Here is a 22,006-nt window from a genome sequence, read left to right as displayed (position 1 = left end):
TAAAGAGAACAATGTAGTTACTGTAAAAGGATGCCTATGGTTTTACTACATTATAATCCATTATGAAGCAGCATCAAAATCTGTCTTTTGTTTAACATTTAAAGGAAAAATCAATTGGTAACAGTAGCTCACATTTTTCTGAAAAGTTTAAAGTTTTTTTTTGTATTGTGGCTGTTTAGTTACTTGCTACTGAAAGATTTCAAAGATCCTTCTTGTATTTTAGGGAAGGAAATGTGAAGGAAGCGTGGAGAGGAGGGTCGGAAAAGCACCCCTCATCTACCTACGTGCAACAGCCCCTTCTCATGCAGCCACTTCTAGCCTGGCTATGGGCAGGTAATAAAAGCAGCAGAGCCCCTGTGCACTGCAGAGGCTCCAGATTTGGGCTAGGATCTCTAATTGCTCCTGCAGTTCAAATGATAATAGTATAACACAGGAAGGACTTTTAGCTGGTTCATTATTTGCATTGCCTGTGGACCGTAAATACTTTAAACTGGAGCATTCTCCCATTTATTTCAAAGAGAGGTAAGTAGATGCCTCAGGGCAAGCTTTTCCATATTTCCTGATCAATATTCACTACTCAGACATCAGCTCACCACTTTCTCATTTCAGAGAGGTGCAATGATTCAATTTTATTTTTAAATAGTTCCTCTCCCCGCTTCCCCACCCTTGTCTTTCCCTGTGAGCTGAGAAGCTTTTGTAGATGATGGATGGATGTGAAAAGTTCTTGTACTATGTGGATGAAGACAACTTATTATCCTATACTTCAGCCAGGACATGTGACTGCATTAAAATCAGGTCCCTAAATACTGAAAGTTAGTACATCAAGCCAAGAGCTACCACACATCTCTAAACAAGCAAACAAATAAACAAACAGGTATCTAGACATTTTTGTAAACCCATTATTTCTCTGAAGGGGGCACAGGGCAAAGGACTCTTTGTCCCTAGCCCAGAGCCTTGGTGGTGTCAGAGCAGCAGTTTCAGGGAGGTAAATTTGGAAACATTTATTTTATCTCCCTATTCCTATGTCCTGAAGACCGTTCAGGTCAAACATTACCTAGGCTCTTAGCGGAAAGTATGCTTTAGGGAGAGCACTATCTCAAATATCCCCAACATCAGGCTCAAGACTTCAGCACGTATCAAAGGTGCTAAGTTAGTGTCTATGCTGGGGAAATCTTTGGAGACTGCTTTGAAACAATTTTCTGTTCATGTTGAATAGGGTTAAATAACATGGTTTACACTGTTGAGGATGGCAGCAGACACAATGCTGTATGTTAGCACTATTACTGGTATATAAAGGAAGAAATATATACTACTAATGTCTGTCTCTTTTCTAATTAAAAATAAATCATCATTTGGCTTGTTGTATGTCACAAACAATCATTTACATCTATTATATGCAGGTAGCGAAACTATAACACAGCTTTAAGAACTGAAGGAGGAAATTCTTCCTCATGACATCCATTGGACTCTTGCACACTGCATCTAAAAGTCTGCTGTAAGCAACTGCAGAAACAAAGAGAAATCATACGCTCATAGCAGGACACAAAGTAATGGAGCTCCCTGGTCTCCTGTTATGACCACTGCTTCTTTCACAAGTGCGCTGCGGAAGAGCGGTGTTAAACACTTAGGTGGTCTTCCAATAGTCTTGGCTGAGATAACAGGCAATAAAGACGACACCTTGAAGCTTCAATTTTCAAGAAAATCCACTGTGTATTGGGATGATATTGAATTAGAAACTGGGACACTCATTCTGTTCTCAGCGAGGTTTAGAACAAAAACGCAACCCCATTATTAGTTTCTGTAAAGACCTCACATCTGCTGGAAACCTCACAACTTTCTTCTTGCTGTAAAATACTTCCTGTAGTAACATAATTTCTTGAGAATTTTAAAAATCTAGAGACACTGGACTGCATTTTAAGCTCTCCCTTGAAATCAAGCACTATAAACAGAATTAAACAGTTTAACAATCTTCTGAAAAGTGGTCATTAAGCACAGCAGAGAGCATCTTGTGGGAGTCATGACAATACATCAATTGTGAGGCCACCAGGAAAGTCCCTGAGTATAAAAGTCACATCAGAAATCGCCAACACAACCAATCTGTCTTGTAGTTTAACTTTTCCTGATAGAGTGTCAAACTACCCTCAGAAAGGTTGATCCTCTAAGGAGCCTGAGTTATAGCCCAACTACCACGTTCTAAAGGTTGACATTTTATTTATGGATGACCAAGCTTCTTGGAAGGACATCTGTGAAATATTTAACCTACAGGACTAAGATAAGGGTCACTGCAATTTTCACAAAAACAGAATTAGTTGTCTTAAGAGTTCAAGTTGGCCAGTAAGTCACATAAATTCTGTAGGATTCCTTGTCTCTCATGCCCAGCAGGACTAAAGCTCTGCAGCCCTCTACTGCTCTGAAATATGATGAGATTCAGGTGACATGCTCTGATGGCATTAGGAACCCTGAAGGAGGATATTACACTCACACTGGGAGGGAGAAAACCTGCTCCTTTTGCCCCCCCCCCCTTTTTTTTTTTTTTTTTTTTTTTTTTGCAAATGAGCAACTTGAGTAGCAAATAGGAGAAAACTTTCACAAATCAGTGCAAACTTTAATCCAAACACCTGGAAAAGATTCTTCATCGAGATATAACAGCTTAACTGCTGCAATAGAATGGAACAACATCATGGCTTGAGATGGGCAAAGATGGTTCTCTTAGAAGCATATAAATATTGGTAACTACTGCATCACACAATGCTTGAGGCCAAAGAAAACTAAAATTATACCACTTTAAGTATACGCTGAAGTTGTTCATTTCAAGATACACAAACCTTTCCCTTTTAGAAAAAAGAATTTCCCTAGAACTGAGGCTTCTGAGGCTTTTAAAAATGAGCTTATAGGGAAAATCTAGGGTACCATAACCCTAGGATGACTATATAAAGCAAGGATAAATATGAAAAGGGAAAAAACACTCAACTTTCTAGACTTGCTGAGATACCACAGAGATGAGGCCATATACCTGTAGGAGCCTAAAATAAGTCAGTAAAAGCATATACCAAGAGCACTATATAAAGTTACAGACAGAAGAAAAACTGGTGAAAACCAAAGATACATAAATGGAGATACCTGCATCTTGTTACTTGTAAACTCCATTTTTTTTTGTAAATTTAGTCCAGTGAAAACAAGATGTAGCATCTGTATAACACTGAAATATCTACATATCCTATTAGGTTTTCCATGTGAATAACAGAACAGATTCACTTCTTAAGCCTAAACCTAGTCAACTCTGAATTTAAAAGAATCATTTTTATTAAGTCATTGGGGCCAGTATTTTCCCCTTAACTTTGGTGGGTAAATAGATTTTGTCAACTTCTGCTCTATTGTATTGCCAATAATGTAAAAGAGTCAAGGAATACGGTAAAGAAAAACTCAGAAACTTTGAGCTGATTTTGAGAAAATCTATCACAGAAATGGTTTGGCCCGGCAGCACTTCAACTAAACCAAGCATCCCTGTTGCTGGCTGGTCCCCTAAATATGCACGTCTGGTCTACATTGGTCCCCTAAACATGTGGGTCACACTACCCAGACGTAGCCAAAACCACTTTTCTCTATACTGGGGAAAACATGAATCTGAAGGAAAATCCTGATTTTCCCACACTCTTGGGGTCCCTGAAATAAGTTGCTCAGGACCTTCTCAGGTCTCACCTAAGGGTGAACAACAGAAGTGTGGAAGAAGCCACCACAAAAACTGTTTCCAAACAGCTCAGTCTGACTCACATGTGGGTCTCTGCCAGGCCATACTGCAGCACGTAGCATACAGACAACTACTGTGTTAGAAAAAAGACAGCAACGTTACCTAGCACATATCAGTAGCTCCAGCTTAACTTGATCCTCTGCCTTATCTGCATGTAGCTTAACATCTTATTCTACACCAATTAATCCCAGTTAGTTAAGTCTAGGCAGAGCAGGCTAACTTTCAATTAGAGGTAGATAAAAGATCATGGTTAAATAATCCAAATTTAGTTGGCCTGTTTGTTATCTTAGATTTGTTATCTTTCGTTTTGACTAACGATCTGTTGTGCCTTTGGGTCTGTGATTGCACCTCTATCTACTGCCTTCTTGCTTTGCTCTTACTTGCCCTCTTTTTTTTTTTCTTCTTCTTCTTTAGTACAGACTTTGAATTCCCCTCTGATCATTTTGGACTCATAAACCACTAGGTATGCTCGTTGGCAACATCATCTGCAAAGGATGACGAAGCTGTTCCAGGGATGATGATTACAGCACCACAGCATTTTCTCCTGTGTGTGATACCGAGTGTTGCCACATCACACAAAGAGGATGACTGATATTGACTGAAAGAACACGAGGAAGAGCTTCTTTCTCTTTGCTTGCTCCAGTCTCCCATCCTCTTAATGTGGCTTTGCCTCCTTTTGCAACAGCTCCTCAAGAGCTGAACGGATAGTTTTGAATATAATCTGAATCTGCCTGTTTTTTTTTTTTTTTTAAGATCAGACTTGTGAAGACTGACTATTGTGCATTACACATTTCCAAAGACACAAGAGGAGCTCAGAGAAAGATTCCTTGATGTTTTCAAACAGTACAGTTACTGAAGTTTTGCATATGTAATATATGTAATAATAGCCCCTTTTTCATCTCATCAGAAATTACACATAAGCATCTACTGCATAACAACTTGTGAGAATGTGACCTTTTCTTCTGGACATTTTTCTAAATAAATCAGCCTGACCTCACAGCAGCACTGCCTGCCAGACCTCCCACCTCACAACTTCTGAACTTGGCAGATAATTTCAACCGCATTTCAAGTAATAGTAGAAATCTTCAATATAATTCAGTAAAGGTTTGTAAAAGAAAACAGGGTTCAGGTAGGGAAGACCTATCCAAATTTAATACCCCCTCAGAGAAAAAGGCTGAGTGCGCTCCATGAGGGAATGACTGGACTTGGCAGTTAGCTGGGATTACAGCGACGGGTGGGAATTAGTAGGAAACCAGACTTCATTAGTCCCACTGCTCACAGAATGACTTGTTTATCTAGACATTGCAATTGTTCCTTGAAAAAAATGTATTTTCTGACATTTTTCTATTATTACTTTTCTTGATTTATGCACCATCTATTTAAGCCATTTTCCATCACTTCAGGAACTGAATCCATCATCTGTTGCCAAAATAAGGAAATCAATGCTGTTTTTCTGCAGACTGTATTTTGCAAGCACCTTTTTCTAATTGACTTGCAACTACCAAAGGCACAGAAGTGATAGTGAGAATAAAAGCAACCATTTGCTAGCACTGTCTAAGTCTGTGAGCATTTAGTTACAATTCCTTTGCATCTTTATTTAAACCTGCTCCTTCCATGAATTGCTGAATTGATTTTTTCTGAAAAGCCCTCAGTGAAAACAATTTGAATACATTTTCCATGTTTCACCTGACAATGCAAACACATTTCTTAGTGAATGAGCCAAAAGTGTGTCCTATATAATTACGAAAATGTGAAACTGACAGACAAAAAAAGTCAGATTTTAATGGGACAATGCCTAATAAGTGAAGATACTGTGGTTTACATGATACAAACAAACATAAAGCCAGATATTGGTGTGTAGCAAGCTTTCTTTCCTATTTCTTTTTTTTTCCCCCAATGAAATTTAAAACAATCAACCCACAGAAAAAGTAAATTTGTCTGAAAATCACTACATGCTGCAAATTCTTACTAGTCAAAAATATCTATTAAAAATGCAGTCTGCACTATTTTCCTTATAATCATTTAGGAAATTTCTGAAATAAAATGCTATTTACTTGAAGCACGTTTTACCTGTGTCTCTGGGATGATAGGACTATCTTCTGGAGAAATTCGAAAGAGGGTAGATAAAGGTGATGACACAATAACGGGGTTTGGCCGTACAAATCCACTCAGATCACAGCTAGGAATGTCATTTTCTTCCTTTTTCATGACCAGGGTATCCATGACATAAAAGACATTCCAGGGAATCCACACCGTGTGAAACTGTGTCAGGAAGGGTGATCGTTCAAATACCAGCGTCAGGGAGGCACCACCATTTGCTACCAAGTCAAACCTGGAAAAAAGGCTGGGTTAGCTCTTCAGCAAATTCCCAAAGCCATCTACAGTTTCCATTCTACTGATTGATTCTTCATCCTATTGTACTGCTCTGAAGACAGAATAGCTCTACTGGGAACAATGGAGAAATCAATTAAATTACATCACATAATACTGTATTCTGAGACGGGAGAATTTGGGATGCCTCATTTACATTAAACAAGCCCGTTTACTTCTGAAGTATATAATCAGCATGCTTAACATTATTTGAAGAACATATGAAGTAAAGCTTTCCTCATTAACTTCTTCATGTCTTTTGTTTCCATTATACTATTTGTACAAGCAACTCCTGATCTATTAATGTATTTGCTGTTTCTATGTCTGAGAAGTGTTTCAAAGTGAACTTACATTCCGTCCTGCCGAGTGATTGTATATCCATATTCTGGATAGTGTAAGAAGGAGACATTGACACCAATGAGGGGTGTTCCATCAGCAGTTAGTACCTGGCCTCTTATGACAGATGCAAGACTGTGAAAAAGATTCAGGATAAGATTTCAGACTTCTTAGTTCTCTTCTACATGAATACCAGCCAATATCGTGCACAGGCACATCTCTCTTCATGGTATCAAGTACCGCTAACAAAAACATTCCCAAGCTTCTAAGCCTTTTACAAGTTCACATAATATACATTCTCTAAACATATGCCTCAACATCTATAGCTAATCACTTTGTTTTAATTTAGCCGAGTTTACTTTGGTTCATTTTATCTGTGCTAAGTTACTAAGACCAATAATTCAGTGAAGAATTTTAAGAACTTATAAACTTCAGATGTTCCCACTATAAGTCATACCTCTGGCAGATTCATAAAGGAAAATGTACTTTTCAGTTAGTATCAAAGCAATCTGTAAAACTGCAGGGACTAAGTACAAAATTTAAAAGAGCAATAAGGAACATTTGTGCAACAACTTTTAATCAACTGCTGTGCCCAAACACATTAATGCTGTTAAATTACTGCAAACACAGTAGTTCTGGTGTAAATCATCTTCTTTCACTCAGTGAGATCTAAGACACCTGCTTCCCGTTACTGGTTTATTTTCAGGTCATTACAGTTTCATAGAGCACCAGTCAAATAGTTTATGCAATTATACTGTCGTGCACTTAACAGTTCCATTACATTATTTCATAATTTATATTATTTAGTGAGCTCAGTTTTAAAAGTGGAACTTTGCTTTTCCTTCTGAAGTGCTTTCATTGCTTTGATATACTTCCAACTGTGCTATCCCAAATCAACTAGTTAAACGAGGATTTATTTAATCATTAATGAAGTGCCCTGTTAGAATACAGGTACTAAGCATGGCAAGTACCTGTTGTAACCTACCAGCACTAGCAATTTGAATTTTATAGGAAAGGAGATAAAATAAGCAATTTGACAAAAACGAAGACAATGTGTCTTTGTGGAAAGCCCACTCCATGACATTTTCACAGTGGCTCGTCTCCTAGGACGACTCTCACACACTCTGCAGTGGCTTTTCACACGCGTGAGTAGAAGATGAGTCGTGCCCACCTCTTGTTGAAAGGGCTTTCGCCGGGTATGACGTGAGTGCTCTCTGATCCTATGAGAAAACTGATCCGGTCATAAAACGCTTTGGCAGCTTGCTGGGATGGCGATTGTTGACTTTGGCTGATAATATCTTGGGGATCAGGTAGGCCACGGCAATAAGGCTGATTTTGGCAAGAGCTCTGCAAACAGCAGTCGGGATCCATACAGTCCACTAGCCCATCTGTTGGCAGAAATTCACACAAATGAACAAAGTCTTCTTCCCGTGCTTTGTATGCGAAGAAGCCGGCTAGCAGAGAGATTTAAAACACTAGGTACTATGAAAGAATATTAATAACTAAGATTAGTATGAATTCACTCTCAATTAATGCTAGTTTGCTTCCTCTGTGTTCTTAAACCTCTTAGGGAAATTCATGTAAGCTGAGCACACTCATTCCCTTGTACGTATTAAATGTATTTATTCGATACTTTTCTGAAAACTTGTGGAACAAAGCAAAAAATGTGGGGACTTAAGGCTCTGCATACACTCCTAACTTATAAACATTAAACATTTGTAGGGGGGCTAAGTAGCTTCTCTCGGAGGCTATTTAGCTTATTAGAGAGAAGAAACAGGTAGCTCCCGGTCTGCTGTTTTCCTGAACTTTTTAAGCATATTTATGCTGCAAGTAGCTTTAAATATTTAGCAACATTTATCAAGGTGGATTCCTTTATACTTTGAAAGAACATTTTGTTGCTAGTGGCAAAGGCAATTTCCACAACTATTTTGCATGAAAATGTATGAGAAAACAAAATCTGAACTTAACATTTAGATTTTATTCTGAATACACTGATGAGAAATACTGGCCAGTACAAACACGATTTAAACACATGGGTGCTTTTATGCTTATGTGCTTAATATTCACATATAATGAGCATTAGATCTGTCACATCACTGGAAATCTAATTTGGTGAAAGATTAAAATCAAGATCAAATTGATAACTACTAATTTGCTGTAAGTAAAGTCATAAGGAAAATGAGCCTGGAAATGTCAGCTACAGAAAATTTCAAGATGAATGTAATATGGTATCACATAGCTGATAATTGCTTCTCCAAAAGAACAGCAAGACTGAAATAGCTCCAACATTTTATTATTTCATTTAGATTACAGAGGGAGCTTGTCTGCTGCAACTGAGCTGAAAAAAATGTACCCCCTACAGCATTCTGAGGAAGCCCATGACCGCTTCTTTCACAAAGGTATCTAGCTTTATAGTAAAACTTCTTTTTGAAGGAAAAAATCTCATTCATTGTTGCTCAATCACATATTGAAAGAATGTAAGTAAGCAGAGATCTTCTAAAGGTATTCCTCTAAGAACTGCCTTGCTATGCAGATCAGTTAGAGGACTGGCAAAATAGTAGAGACTTGGGATTTCTATTCTTTTTCACATCTATAATTCCTATTTAACGCAATTGACATTGAAGTGAGTTCAAGGAATAAAAAAGGGACAAAATATCATCATTAAGGACATTAAAGTTTAAACTTTTTTTTTAAGAGAAAAGAAATAATATTGACTTTTCCTGGGAGGAGCAGCTGATAGACCAGATGGTTGTGCTGCCATTTGGAGGACCTTGCTGGGCTGCAGAAGCCGCGGACTCCCCATTCTTGGAGATTTTCAAAACCCAGCTGGACGTGGCCTGGAGCAGCCCGGTGCAGGCGGCCCCTCGCGAGCAGGGGGGTTGGACTAGGCCATCTCCAGAGGTTCCTGCCAGCCTCGGCCATTCTGCGACTCTGTGACCATCTGCAGCCTCAGTCTTGTACAATATGGAGCTCCCTTCTGGCTGAAGTACTTGATCTCCCTTGCTGGTTTTAACTCTGGAAGCCTGGATTGGTGTCAAAGTTAAGGGTCCTGATGATTAAAAGCAGAGTTCTGTTCGTTTATACCTCTGCATGGTCTCACAGGCAATATCTGGTACAGTTGCCAAAGGAATGCTAAAATTTAGTCATTCATCTTTGTTAGTTTATAAAAAGCAAATGTACATCTGGCACATAGTCTGCAGGTCATAAAACTGCATGAGATTGACACCTTCTGAACTAATCAGCTGGAAATGCATTTTTACAAGTCTCTCCACTAACATCAATCAGAGAAAGAATCTCATTTTCACCAGCCAAGATACAGGGACACGCTGTTTGTTATTTTTCTGTGGAGTTTATCAGCAACTTGCCCAGGCGAGTGACGGATGGTTATGAATCTGGCTCCTTATAACTTCAGAAAACATTTTTCATTCTTTCTCTGTACTTATGTGGCTAGAGCTATCTAGTACCACTAAGTTGACTACTCTATTGCACTGTGTGAAGCAGAGGAAGATTTCCTTCCTGAAATAGCTCTGCAAAATTATTGATGAATTTTGTTTAGCCTTAAAAATATGAGTCTAAGCGCAGCACTAGCTTACCAGCTATATCATTCAAATGTGATAGAAAACCTATAAGGAAAATAAACTGTCACAGCCAGATGGACAGTCATTATCAGCCTCAAAAGACCACTTATATATATATATTTGTTCTAGATGTAAGTGGCTTCTCTATATACAGCAGAGGTAATGAGTCCATTACTGTTTTCCTCCTTCCGTTACTGTTTTCCTCCTCAAAAGCTTAAAGGCTAGCTGTGAAAATCTTGACTAATGCTACTTTTCCCTTTGTTGCAAAATGCACGGAACTGCAACGGGGCACAGTATGGTGATAAGATTACTCACTTGGAGAGACTAATAAAAACAAAAAACATTAAAGAAGGAGAGCCAAGACTTCTACGAAGAATTCATGCACCTCTGGATGTTTAAAAATAAGATGCATGAAGTGAATGTTTGCCTTTGAGTGGGATTTAAAGGGTATATGTAAAACTGCTGGAAGGAAGAAAATCTGTGGGACAAAATAATTCCACATTATAAATTCAGCCGAAGTGTTAAGAGTGGATTATGCCTACGACCTGCATAGATCACACTGTTGGTATATAATTTAATTGTGTATTTAAGTAACGCAGAAACTCTGTGAGGTAAAACCCAGTGTCTACATAGGAAGAAGGCAGTTTTGGAGCTGTACTGCTGCCCTACTGACCAGCAGCGACGTGGCACATTAAGGGAAGAGGCTGGGATGGACAGAAACCTCATACAGAGAAACCACAGTTATCCTCGTGTACATGAGGATCACATCGTGTTCCTCGAGCAGCGCACGAGCACCTTGCGCAGTCAGCGACTATGGCAGTTCACACAGCAGAGGACCCACAACGTTTGTGTTGCAGTGAAGCAGCCTAAAATACCAAGCGTTAGGCTCCAAACTAACTGTCACTTCAGAAATGACTCTTGGCCTCACGGCAGATAAGCAAAGCAGGTAAAGCAACCCAGCACTCCCCAGCAGCCGTGGATGCAAACGGAAAGACAAAGAATAGTGGGTATGTGAGCACAAGCCAGAGCACCTCAGCATTCCCCTGTATCCATCCTAATTCAACTTTCTGAAAAGTCCTGGGCTATCTTTGTGCTTAGTTTATCTTCTGACATGCAAAATCTCAGGCACCAATTTCCTATTTTAATTAGCAGCCTGCCTGTATACAATAGAAAAGATCATTCTGCATAGGCCCAATTCTTGCACACTTTTGCAAAGCACTTGCCATTAGCCACTGCCAAAGCAGGGACACTGGACTAAGTGATCTAAAGATCAGTGCAGAGACTGTCTCTGTAGTCCCCTATGACAGGATTATTATGAGCTGGATGACCTAAGGTATGTTAGCAATTGAAAAAATACACCAAGTACTAAGCAAGCCTTGTTTTGTTATAATATTTATTTTAATTTTAGCATAAAAAACGTTAATAATCCCTACTAATCTCTATTGGGGATAACCTGTCACTACCCTCAATAATTGAATAGGAACTAATAAAAGCCTAAAAACTAACCTCTTCAATAACAACCTACCTAAATTCAAGAGTCTACAGCTTATTTTTCCTATGGAATGACAATAAAACATGTCCCGCTTTGTTTAGTATAAATTCAGGCATATTCCACTCATGAAAAACTCCTGGCGAACTTTCCCCTCTCTCCCACAGAGCTGTTAAGAGTTCAGTTCTGCCTAAGGTCTGCTTGTGGCACATGCATCCCTTCTAAGCTATTGAAATTTATGGACATTCTGTTATTTACTATCTAAACCAAACACATGGGAAAACAGAGAAAGAAGTATCCTTAAAAGAGAAGGGATGTGATCTGTAGGGCTTTCAAAAACCTGTATCACAATGAAGACACGTAATAACCATGCCATGTTATGTCGATAGCACACAGGAGGGGAAATGATCAAGAATGTACTTTATTCCATAATCACTTCCTATAGATAATTTTCCCACTGAAGTCAGTGGATGTTCATGTTCACAGAATCTGAACACTTGGCTCCAAAAAGAGCTGAGAACTGAAGCAAAAGAGCTGAGAACTAAAGCAAGAGCAAGCGCTACTCTTAATACAAACTAGTTATCCTAATATACGAAATATATTTCATCCAGGGTATGACGAAACATAAACATTAACCACAGTATATCAATTAGCGAACAACCAAGATAACTTTAATTATATAACCACTGAGCCTAGTGCAATGTAAATCACTCCACTTGGGGTCATGAGTATAAATCCAGCCTAAGTGTGTGGATAATCTCATCTCCCACACTAAGTAAACACGGCAGGGAGACGTCCTTCTGCAATCCGAACGGCTTGCTCAAGAGATCCCTGGCTGACTGCAAGTGTTCTTGGAATGGGAAGAAACAGTTCCCCTCTTGCCAGGTGGATTTCTAGCAATGTGAACTCACCTTTCCCCGTTTCGTTTGGTATCCTCACAGTTTTTCATCTAATTTAATTTAAATGTTATAGTTTAACCTTTTCCCTCAGCCATTAATCAAAGACTGAAGTGAATATGCTTCTTACTGAAGCACATAAATGAAAAACAAGGACCACTAAAAGAGAAATGCCACTGACAAAAATAGCATTATCTGGGTCAACCATGGCAAAACAGCTGGCCAGTCCCTACCTCGTACATAGCTGGGTCATGTCTGCAAAGGAAATAATAATAAAAAAAGAAAGAAAAGGCAATACAAATATCACTCTTAAAAGACTTTTTTTTCCCAATGTTGTCTTTCTTTCTGAACTTTAAGCTGAACTGTTAAGTTCCTTCTGCTCCAATTCCTTATTCTTTTCTCTCTTTTACTCACAAAAACTATCATTTTTTTCAGTCTGAAGGAGCATCTCCTTTTCCCTTTATGTGCCTTCCTGTTCACTGACTCTTTTCCTCCTGCTGCCCTGTTATCTGCTGTTGACTCTCTCTCTTTTGCTTTTTGTCATGCCACTTAGTTCTATTATCTTTAATATTTACTGAAATGTTTTAAGTCTATCCTTGGGCTTTTTTTCTTTTTTTTTCCCACATCACCTGTTTTTTCTCTCCAAACTGCCTTTTTTCTAACTTTCCTAATTTCTTTTCCTCCTTGCTTTGTCTCTTTTCATCCTTGCAGGTTCCCTGTCTTCCTTATGTTCATAATACCTTGGCCCATCTGAACCCAATTCAGCCTATGGCTAATTCACTCCTCTTGCTCCCTTCATACATGCAGAACTCAAGTTTGCACTAGTTCACTGTAGCTCAGATCATCCCAGATTCTTCAGCCTCTAAATGTGCAAAGTTGATTCAAAATATAAAATATGTAAAGGAGTAGCATGGTAAATCAAATGATGTATAAGATAGTGAGTAACAGCAGCACTGTTTGGACCATGTTATTTCTGGTTTATGATGTCTCAGATCTCAGCTGCAATCAGGATATGAGATTGAACAGTCAACCAGCAATAAGACAGGAATAGCCAGTCTGAAGATGAAAAATAAGGGTATCATCATCATCACCGAAAAGCCCTAATGGAGGCTTTTTTAAATCTGTGCTCTAAAGATGTTAAATAAAAAGAGCAGATGAGAGAACAAGAAAAACAAAAAAGTATTACAACAATCTAATGTTTGACTACATTCACATGTTAACCGCTTTTGTGATTTTTTGTGGGATTTGACTCATGTCAGAAAGTCACAGCCCATCTATCTTCAGTACCCGACAAAGATCTGATCACAGATTGATTCCTTCAGTCACGAGTCGCGCATGCATCTCAGGGCAGATTGGTATCTGTCACACGAGTGACAGAGCGCAGAAAAGCAAGCAAAAAAAAAGAAAAAAAAGAAAAAAAAAGACAGACAGACTTCCAGGAGCATCCTGTCAATTATCTGAGTGTTCACAGGCTATGGGTGAATGAGATCTTCATGGCCCACGCAAGCCATTGTTTCCAGGAATAGCATCACAGGTCACAATGTAAAGTCCCTATTCGGTCTTTTCTCTTGGGATAATTTCCTTGTGAGGTCACTGAGAATTTGAACTCCCATCTTTCTCTTTTTTTTTTCCGCTACAATTCATAGAATTTGGTCCATGCTTTATTCCAGTACAGAGACACATCACAAGGAAACTGATGTACCTCCAATCAGTTTCTAATTCGTATCTCACCCGTTGCAGTGACCTCGTGCAGCTCTGCTCGTGTGCCACGCGAACGCGGCCAACGTTGCACGAGCCCTGCTAAAATGCAACACGTGCCTCTTGCAGAATCACAGAGTGGTTGAGGTTGGAAGGGATCTTTAGAGATCATCTAGTCCAACCCCCTGCTCCAGCAGGGACACCCAGAGCATGTGGCACAGGGTGGCATCCAGGCGGGTTTGGAAGATCTCCAGAGAAGGAGACTCCACAACCTCTTTGAGCAGCCTGTTCCAGGGCTCTGTCACCCTCACAGTAAGAAGTTCTTCCTCATATGGAGGTGGAACTTCCTGTGTTTCAGCTTGTACCCATTACCCCTTGTCCTGTCACTCGCAGCCGCAGTTTTTTCACCTGAGTACAAAAGCCTCCGTTCCTCGGCATACCTTCCCCCTGTTAAAACTCACCTCCTTCGTTGTCCTTACTGTCCGTGCAGAGCGTCTCCATGGCCACGTCGCAGCCGGCCCCCCGCCAGCCCGGCTGGCAGACGCAGTGCCAGCCGTTCTGGTCCAGCGTGCACCGTCCGTTGCTGTTGCACAGCCCGGGGCAGCCCTCTGTCGAGACACACAAAGCAGAACATCGCCAGCGATTTAAACGTTGCCATCACGTCAGCCCAGAAGAAAGAAAGAGATACGAACAAGGGACACTTACTGGGAACAGGCCTTTAAAACAGCACAAATACTGTAATTGCACATGGAGTGGAACAGCAACATTACCTGGGGAATGTATTTCTTAACAAAGTGGCATCTGCGATTGGCCTGACACTTGAGACACCACTTACCTGTACAGGCAGGAAATATATGCACCAATCCTCTAAATACCTGCAGGCCAGACAAAATTAAGTTTGTTTTTTATTTTTTTTCCTTTTTTTTTTTGGCAAAGTAACAAGAGATGAGTGCACAGCGCAAACACAGCTGCGTAAAATGCTACTTTTTTTTCTGTGCTCATAGAATAGAATGTTATTGGCTGTATGCAATATTGGATACCTACTGGTATAAATGTTTCAGCTCCCTGTTACTAAGACCAAATCCCTCCAAATTCTTAAGTAGGAAAGCACATATGATTTTAGGCACACAATAAAAGCGAACGTTAACTTTATCTGGTCTCAGAGTTGCCGTATATTCATGTGAAATTACAGTGTGTTAAATAATTGCACAAAGTATAGGCCAGTTTTAATGACTATACTTTATGCCAAAAGTACATTCCTTTCCACAGAATAAGCAAAGCCCAGGAAATAGTGAAGCAGCTTAGCATCTATTCTAACAAACATTAGGATTCAGGCTGCATACGGATGGGACAGGACCAACAGGATTTCCAACTAAATGTAATAGCTGTGCGTATTTGATTACTTAGGACGGACAAAATGAAATACCATAAGGACCACAATAAAACATTGATAGACTGAACAAAAACACGGTAGTGACGTGCTTCAAGACAGATAGCAGAGAGTGATTTTTTGTGACAGTCTCCCTAAGGCTTTTGTGCTGTTACCTTTATATCCTATCTTGTCTGCTTTTATGGCCAAGGAGGGAAAATTTGGGAAACAATTAAAATAATTTAATATATCCAAAATCTATAATTGCTTTCAGTCTAACATTACATAAAAAAAAAAGAAAAAAAAACAGTATCTGTCACTTCCTAGTGATGAAATCTGGCATGCAGCCAACATGGCCTGTATGAGGATGACAACACTTCATAAATATGTAGATTCTGGTGTTCCTTATCTGTGACTATGATAAGACATTGACAGAAGCAACTACAGGATGGCACTAAGCATCTTATGTGAACGTGGCTACAAAGCTATTTTTGGACACAACAATTATCTGTAAACTTTTATTAAAAAAAAAAAACCCACAACTAAATAACTGGTGAAAGCATTTCTTCCCTTCCTAGGACTACTGTCATTGTGAACTAATCTCCTAGACTGTTTTGGTTAAATTTGCTTGAGCCTAGAGCATTCTTTCAGAAGCAATAGCTCATTTTTTTCTTCTAAAGAATTATGACTATAATGACTCCTTTCAACTATGCAGTTTCAAATTACAAAAATCCCCAGAAAAAGTTATAAAGGGCTCTCAACTCTTGTCGAATTACTCATAGAAGGCAGAGAACCATAACAGCCTCTTATGAGAAAGTATGAACACGTTATAGTTATGGATATCATGCCATCATGCCAGGCTGAGATTAGTCTTGCTACTCTTTTTCTTTCAGACTGGAGCTGCTAGCAGTATTTGTTGATGCACAGAGGGCTGTTTTTTTTTTTTCAGAATGTTTCTCTGTTTCATTTATGGAAGATTTAATTGCCCTACCAGCAGAGCGTTTTAGAAGTCAATTGGGTACTCTCAAGAATTATTGTGTGAAAGCCTGGATATTGCCATGAATATTGCCATATTCTAATGAAAAAAAAAACAACACAAAGAGGGAATAGAAAAAGGTATTCAGGGAAAGAGGGGTAGGATTTCTTTTTAACATTTTTTCTATCAAATTTTACCATAACTGAAGATACAAGAATCTTTGCTGTTTCATACTGGGTATTTACATCCTTGAGCCTTTTAATTGACAGCATTGCATAGTCCTAATTTTCTATAGATTTGTCAACACTTAGATAAACAAAAGTTTAAAGCTCCAGTTATTCCATCGATCTGGCTACACATAAAACATATCTGTAGTGTACTCTATTCTTCAGAGCTATTGATACTTGTCCTGTGACAGGAGTATCATTTTGCTTCTTTTCCTAAATATTTACTTTTTCATAGGTAGAAGTCCAATGACAAAACCAACAAAGATAAAGCACCAAACAGCAAACAAATACTATCTTCAGTCTTTGGTTCAAGCAAAATCTAATAACACGTATACAGTTTGCACAGAAATGTGTAACAACTAGTAAAATATTATTATATTACACAAGTGAGATTTTATATTTTAATTTGAGATGGGTTGAAACTAGCATGAATTAAATCTATAATCCATGGAATGTATGTGTAAGAAAAAATTCTTTTGCCAAATCTAGTACAGTGGTTACTACGTATTCATATATAAGAAAATACATGTATGTATAGGCATGTCAGCAAAGAGCAAATATACAGTACCTTTCACTATCTTATCCAAATAGTGAGCTTGAGAATTAAGGGAGAAAAAAAAAAAAAAAACAGACAGACATTTCAGAAGTGTCACATAAAACAAGAACTGTTCAGAATTCACATGCAAATCGAGCAGGTGCACCTGACATGAGAGATCTTACATTACGAAATGAAAATGTACTTCACAGCTTTTAAAAATGCAAGAAATTCCCTTTTCGGCAGACAAACTCATGACTCAATGAAGCAGTATTTTAGAAACGAGGCCTGCAGGAGAAAGAGATGCTACCTTTCTGAGATTAGGCCTTTTTCCTCTGATTTCTTTTCACATGCTTTGATTTTTATGCATAAAAAAATAAAGCTAGTAATGAAATCCACTTTTCAGCACAACCTAAGAGTCATTACTTAGCCTATGTGCTTTAAAACACTGACCATGCTGCGTGGTCTTTGATTTGCAGGTCACGTAGGACTCTGACAGAATAACCAGCACACTGCCGTAATTCCGATTGGATTAACAGGATTTTAAGGGGGGAGGAATAATTTTCTTCTGCTTCAGTTCAGTCACACTTATTCTTCTGCACACACACAGCCAATTATGTAAAATAAGTCAGACCATATGTGCAGGGCAGAGGAGGGCGTACCAGGGCTAGGAGCCGGGTGATCCATCCCGTTCGGAAGAGCAGGGAAAATTAAACTGAGGTTTGAGTTGTATAGAAATAAATAACATGGCATACCCAAGAATAGCAAGGCTTAAGATCTGAATAGGACGGATGAAGGGAGGCAAGACAGAGCACAAGATGGATTTAGAGCCCGGGGGGCTAACCCGTACAGCCAAAGCCCGCGGCACGTGGTCTGTCGACGGCCACCGCCGGCCCGCACGGAGACAGGATGCGGCAAGATCCCATCCCCTCTTGCAAGGCCTCCCAACACAACTGCTACGCTCCCGTATTCCCAGGATTTGATCTTTCCTCGTTCTGCGCTGGATAATGGCTTCAGTCTGGCCACTGCTTTGTCACTCGCTATTAACCCTCAGCGTTGTGTGTTGCATATGTAAGACAAACACTTCCAACCATGAGATTGCACTCCGATTTGGCTGAATGGGCCAGCTGTTTTTTTCCCAAGACCAAGGAGGAAGGGGGTGAGATGTGGAGCCTCACAGAAACCGCAATCACGCTGCTACGGTTAAGGGAGGGACAGCTTCTTGTCCCTGTCTTGAGGAAGAAATTGCCATATGTCCTCTGCAATCTTTTTTTTCCTCGTAATGATAAAGCAGGATACAAAGTAAAAAGATGAAAATATTGGTTGTAGAACACTTAGATGGCAGCAACAAAGCACCCTTTCACATACACCGTAAACAAAAAGAAGAGTAATGGATCTGCAGTTCGAGACGGATCTAATTCTTCACTCTTGTACCAATATAACGTAATGCCCTTTGCCCATACAGACATGCTCTTGGAATACTGTGCAATATGTGAGGAGAAAAAAGCAAGTTTTACTCCATAAAATGAAAGCAAATTAGGTCTGGCTAAAGAATGCATCTACCCACCAATGAAACATTAAGTGCCTCTACAGAAGTAGGGAGAGGCAAGAAAATTGAACATATAAAAAAATGTCCCAGGCAACTGAAATTAGTCCCTGCAATCCCAGGTTCTTTAGGGTTTGTTTTGTTTTTTGTTGTTGTTTTTGTTTTTTGTTTTGTTTTTTTTGAAAACAACCCTTCTATGTTTCAGCATCCTTTTTCGCATCGTCATTCTACAGTTCTAACATTAAGGACAAAGTTATAAACTATTCTTGGGAACTTACGGCATCCTAGAATCAAAAACCAGAAAACAGGTGACCAGAAAAAAACTATTTTTGTAGTGGAATTTAGCTAACTATGCTGCCTTCCTTATCTTCAGGGCATTGCAATTGAAATAGGAAAAAATCTAGTTCTAGATGGAAGTATAAAATATGAAGCTGAAGGGTATCTGCCTGCTTTTCCCTCTACATAGAAAATTACAGACAGGAGCATAGTTCTATTCTTCACAGTATTTAAACATAAGTCCTTAAGAAGTCTAATGATAGAATTACAGACTTGATTATGTAATTTAACCTATACCTGTAAGGGTTTTCTTGTTGGAATTAAGACTGTGAAATTTAAAATCTTGGTATTATTTCTATTTGTAGAGAATTTGTATAGCTCCATACAGAATAGAAAAAAACAAAACGAAGGCATAAATTGTGTAGACTTCCTAGCATAGTCAAAATCCAAGAAAATTTAAGTGGCATTCAAAACTCATAAAAGTAGAATATTAATTGCATTAGCAGAATATGTAGACAGTTATGCAAATAGGTATCAGATAAATGTGCTTTGAAATGACTGTTAACACTATCTGGCAAACTCACATTTATCATTTATTTCACAACCAGCCAGTATCTGAATCCTTTTTCCTTTTTTTCTCTCCATTTTTTTTTAAAAAACTGTCTCCCATTAGCCTATTAGAGATGTAAGTCAGCACCTTCTTTAGATTATTCATCTGCTACTTCCTGTAGGTATGCCAGAATAGCCACAGAACACAAGTATATATTAAATCCATTTATCCCAATCAGCTCCTGTTCAAATCAGCGTGAGTCGCATACCCATTGACTTGATGTTCCTTAATTGGCACTCGTAGCACTGCTTTATTACCGATTATTCGGGCATAAAGGATTATAACAGAGACAGGCTCCTAAACACCAGATAACAAATGTATATTCCTGGTAGCTGATACCGTAGCCCTTCAGGAGATGTTTTCACCCACCACAGTCTTGGTAATGGATACACTGGGCTACAACACGGTGAGGATTCTGTGTCAGCGCGCGGTGCCACTGCACCCGCAAAGTCCCCAGTGCCACTCCAGAAGCAGAATTAGACCTCCCAGCACCACCAGATGCCAGGCAAAAAATGTAAGAGAGTGTGAGCAAAGCGTCTTTGATCAAGGTGGATCAAGCAGGCTCTTGTGGGCTTCCTGCACGGCGCGAGCGTGGCACAACCCCGGCCTCTGCTTCTCTCATGCCACTAGCTGCCTCCCTGCCCTGGCGCGTGGCAGCCTCTCCCTCCTCAGCCTCTTACAGAAGTCAGGAAGGAGGAATTAGAGACAGAGGGGAGTGCCAAAAGGAGAGAAAAAAGAAGATGAAGACACAACCTTGGAACATAGCAAGCAATGAAGAACACTGCATCTGTGTAGGGCACCTGGGGCTCAGGATTTCTTTGGGGCTGGTCTGTCTTACAAAGGAGGTGTATGTATGTGTACACACACATGTGTATATCACATATTCAGCATATGGCTGCAGCTTGCTCTCCCTCACGGCTCACCAAGTGGGAACATCCCCGGCCTGAGGTGCCCTTACATCCCCCCCGCTGCCACCAGCCCGGGCACCTGCACGCAGACCTTCGCAAGGAAGATGTAAACGACGTGCCTGGCTCCAGACGTGTTTACACCTACGTGCAATCTTGCAGGCTGTATCATTTCAGGAGATCTAGAGATAAAACTCACGCGAATTTCAGGGTAGATAAACTAAATGTAAGCAAACCATGGCATGTTTATAGCATAAAGTTAAGTTCCCCTTAAGTGTTTTTTTTGGTATCTTTGACTTTCTATTTGTTTAAAGTGTTATAACATTTTAAATTTTCAACTACTAAAATTCAAGATTTTTTTTTGGCATATAACTTTGTTAACACTACATAGGACTAGCAAAAAATCCACATTAAAAGAATATGAAAGTCGCAGAGTCAAATATTCAAAATGTAAGTGATGCCAGACTTACAGATACCTGTACAATTCTCACTCCCTTCCCTCTGGAAAGCATTCCCCTGCAATACGGACTGGTATATTTTTGTAGTGGGACCTGTGTTTGTCAGTGTACAGAACAGCCCTCCTCTTGGGAACGACACTCAGCCAATGACTAAATGCACATGTTAACCTAGACAAAGACATAATTGTTCTCTCACAGACTTTTGTATGATCGTTCTCACAAATTCAAAATTATTTAATTTATTATCTTCACACTGGTTGGAGAGTGAGTGGAGAATGTATTCTTCATTCATTATACTAGTGGGTATATGAGGCACAGAAAGACAAAAGCAGAAAGTAGCCATCCATCCTGGCTGCAACACCTACCACGTGATTTTCAAAATACTTAGAATTTTACAGAATTTCATGCACAGGAAGCACATGTTTCTCTTTGCTCACCTGCAGCTGTGTGTTCACTCAGCGTTTTAGCAGCCCACTCTCATTTTTGGGCATGAGAAAGCTCTCAAGGCTTATGTACAGAAAGTGAACTCAAAAAAAAAAGAGAAAGGAGGGGAAAGAAATTTCATTCCGTGGTATTACATGTTTTTCATGATGAGCCACATGGTGGAAGCTTCGATGAACCACTTAAGGTTCTGCCAATTGTGCTAACAAAGTCTGTTCATCAACAGCAGAGAAATTATGAGGGCTTAATTGCAAGCTATCGGGAGAAAGTACTAATTTAGGGGTTTGTTTAGTGGCAAATAGTGCAAAACCCCTGCTCTCATCTAGCTCTTCTAGTGTATCCAAGACTCAGTCCCTAAATTTTCATTTTGGCTTAATTCTCCTGATACAGCTACCTGACCTTCCCAGAAATGTTCTTCATTCTTCTATCTAGCCACAGTTGAACACTCCTGTCAATCAAAAACACTTTTTGAGCGTAAAAAACAAAAACAAACCCAAATATTCCTTGTAATATTCAAACCCAGTATTTCCTGTCTGATCCACGGCTGA

At 39.4% G+C, this 22,006-nt stretch overlaps 1 protein-coding gene across 4 annotated transcripts in view; it reads right to left on the bottom strand.

Annotated features, from left to right (window-relative positions):
- TENM3 (teneurin transmembrane protein 3) overlaps positions 1 to 22,006 on the bottom strand; it is a 292,279-nt gene that overhangs the window by 42,925 nt on the left and 227,348 nt on the right. For 2 of the 4 annotated variants that reach the window (XM_088524633.1, XM_088524634.1), the window contains 5 exons: positions 17,256 to 17,282; positions 14,577 to 14,723; positions 7,626 to 7,842; positions 6,470 to 6,589; positions 5,819 to 6,080 (listed from right to left, as the gene is read on the bottom strand). In XM_088524633.1, coding sequence (XP_088380759.1) covers positions 5,819 to 6,080; positions 6,470 to 6,589; positions 7,626 to 7,842; positions 14,577 to 14,723; positions 17,256 to 17,282 — 773 coding nt within the window. The remainder of the gene's footprint in view (positions 1 to 5,818; positions 6,081 to 6,469; positions 6,590 to 7,625; positions 7,843 to 14,576; positions 14,724 to 17,255; positions 17,283 to 22,006) is intronic. The other 2 variants (XM_088524635.1, XM_088524636.1) reach the window with 1 other exon arrangement.

This window comes from Tinamus guttatus, unplaced genomic scaffold (genome assembly GCF_059628265.1).
Source record: "Tinamus guttatus ecotype Peru unplaced genomic scaffold, ASM5962826v1 Tinamus_guttatus_pri_ptg000213l, whole genome shotgun sequence".
Classification (NCBI taxonomy): Eukaryota; Metazoa; Chordata; class Aves; order Tinamiformes; family Tinamidae; genus Tinamus; species Tinamus guttatus.
Note: the sequence above shows the minus strand (reverse complement) of the source record. Positions and strands in the feature narration are given on the sequence as shown.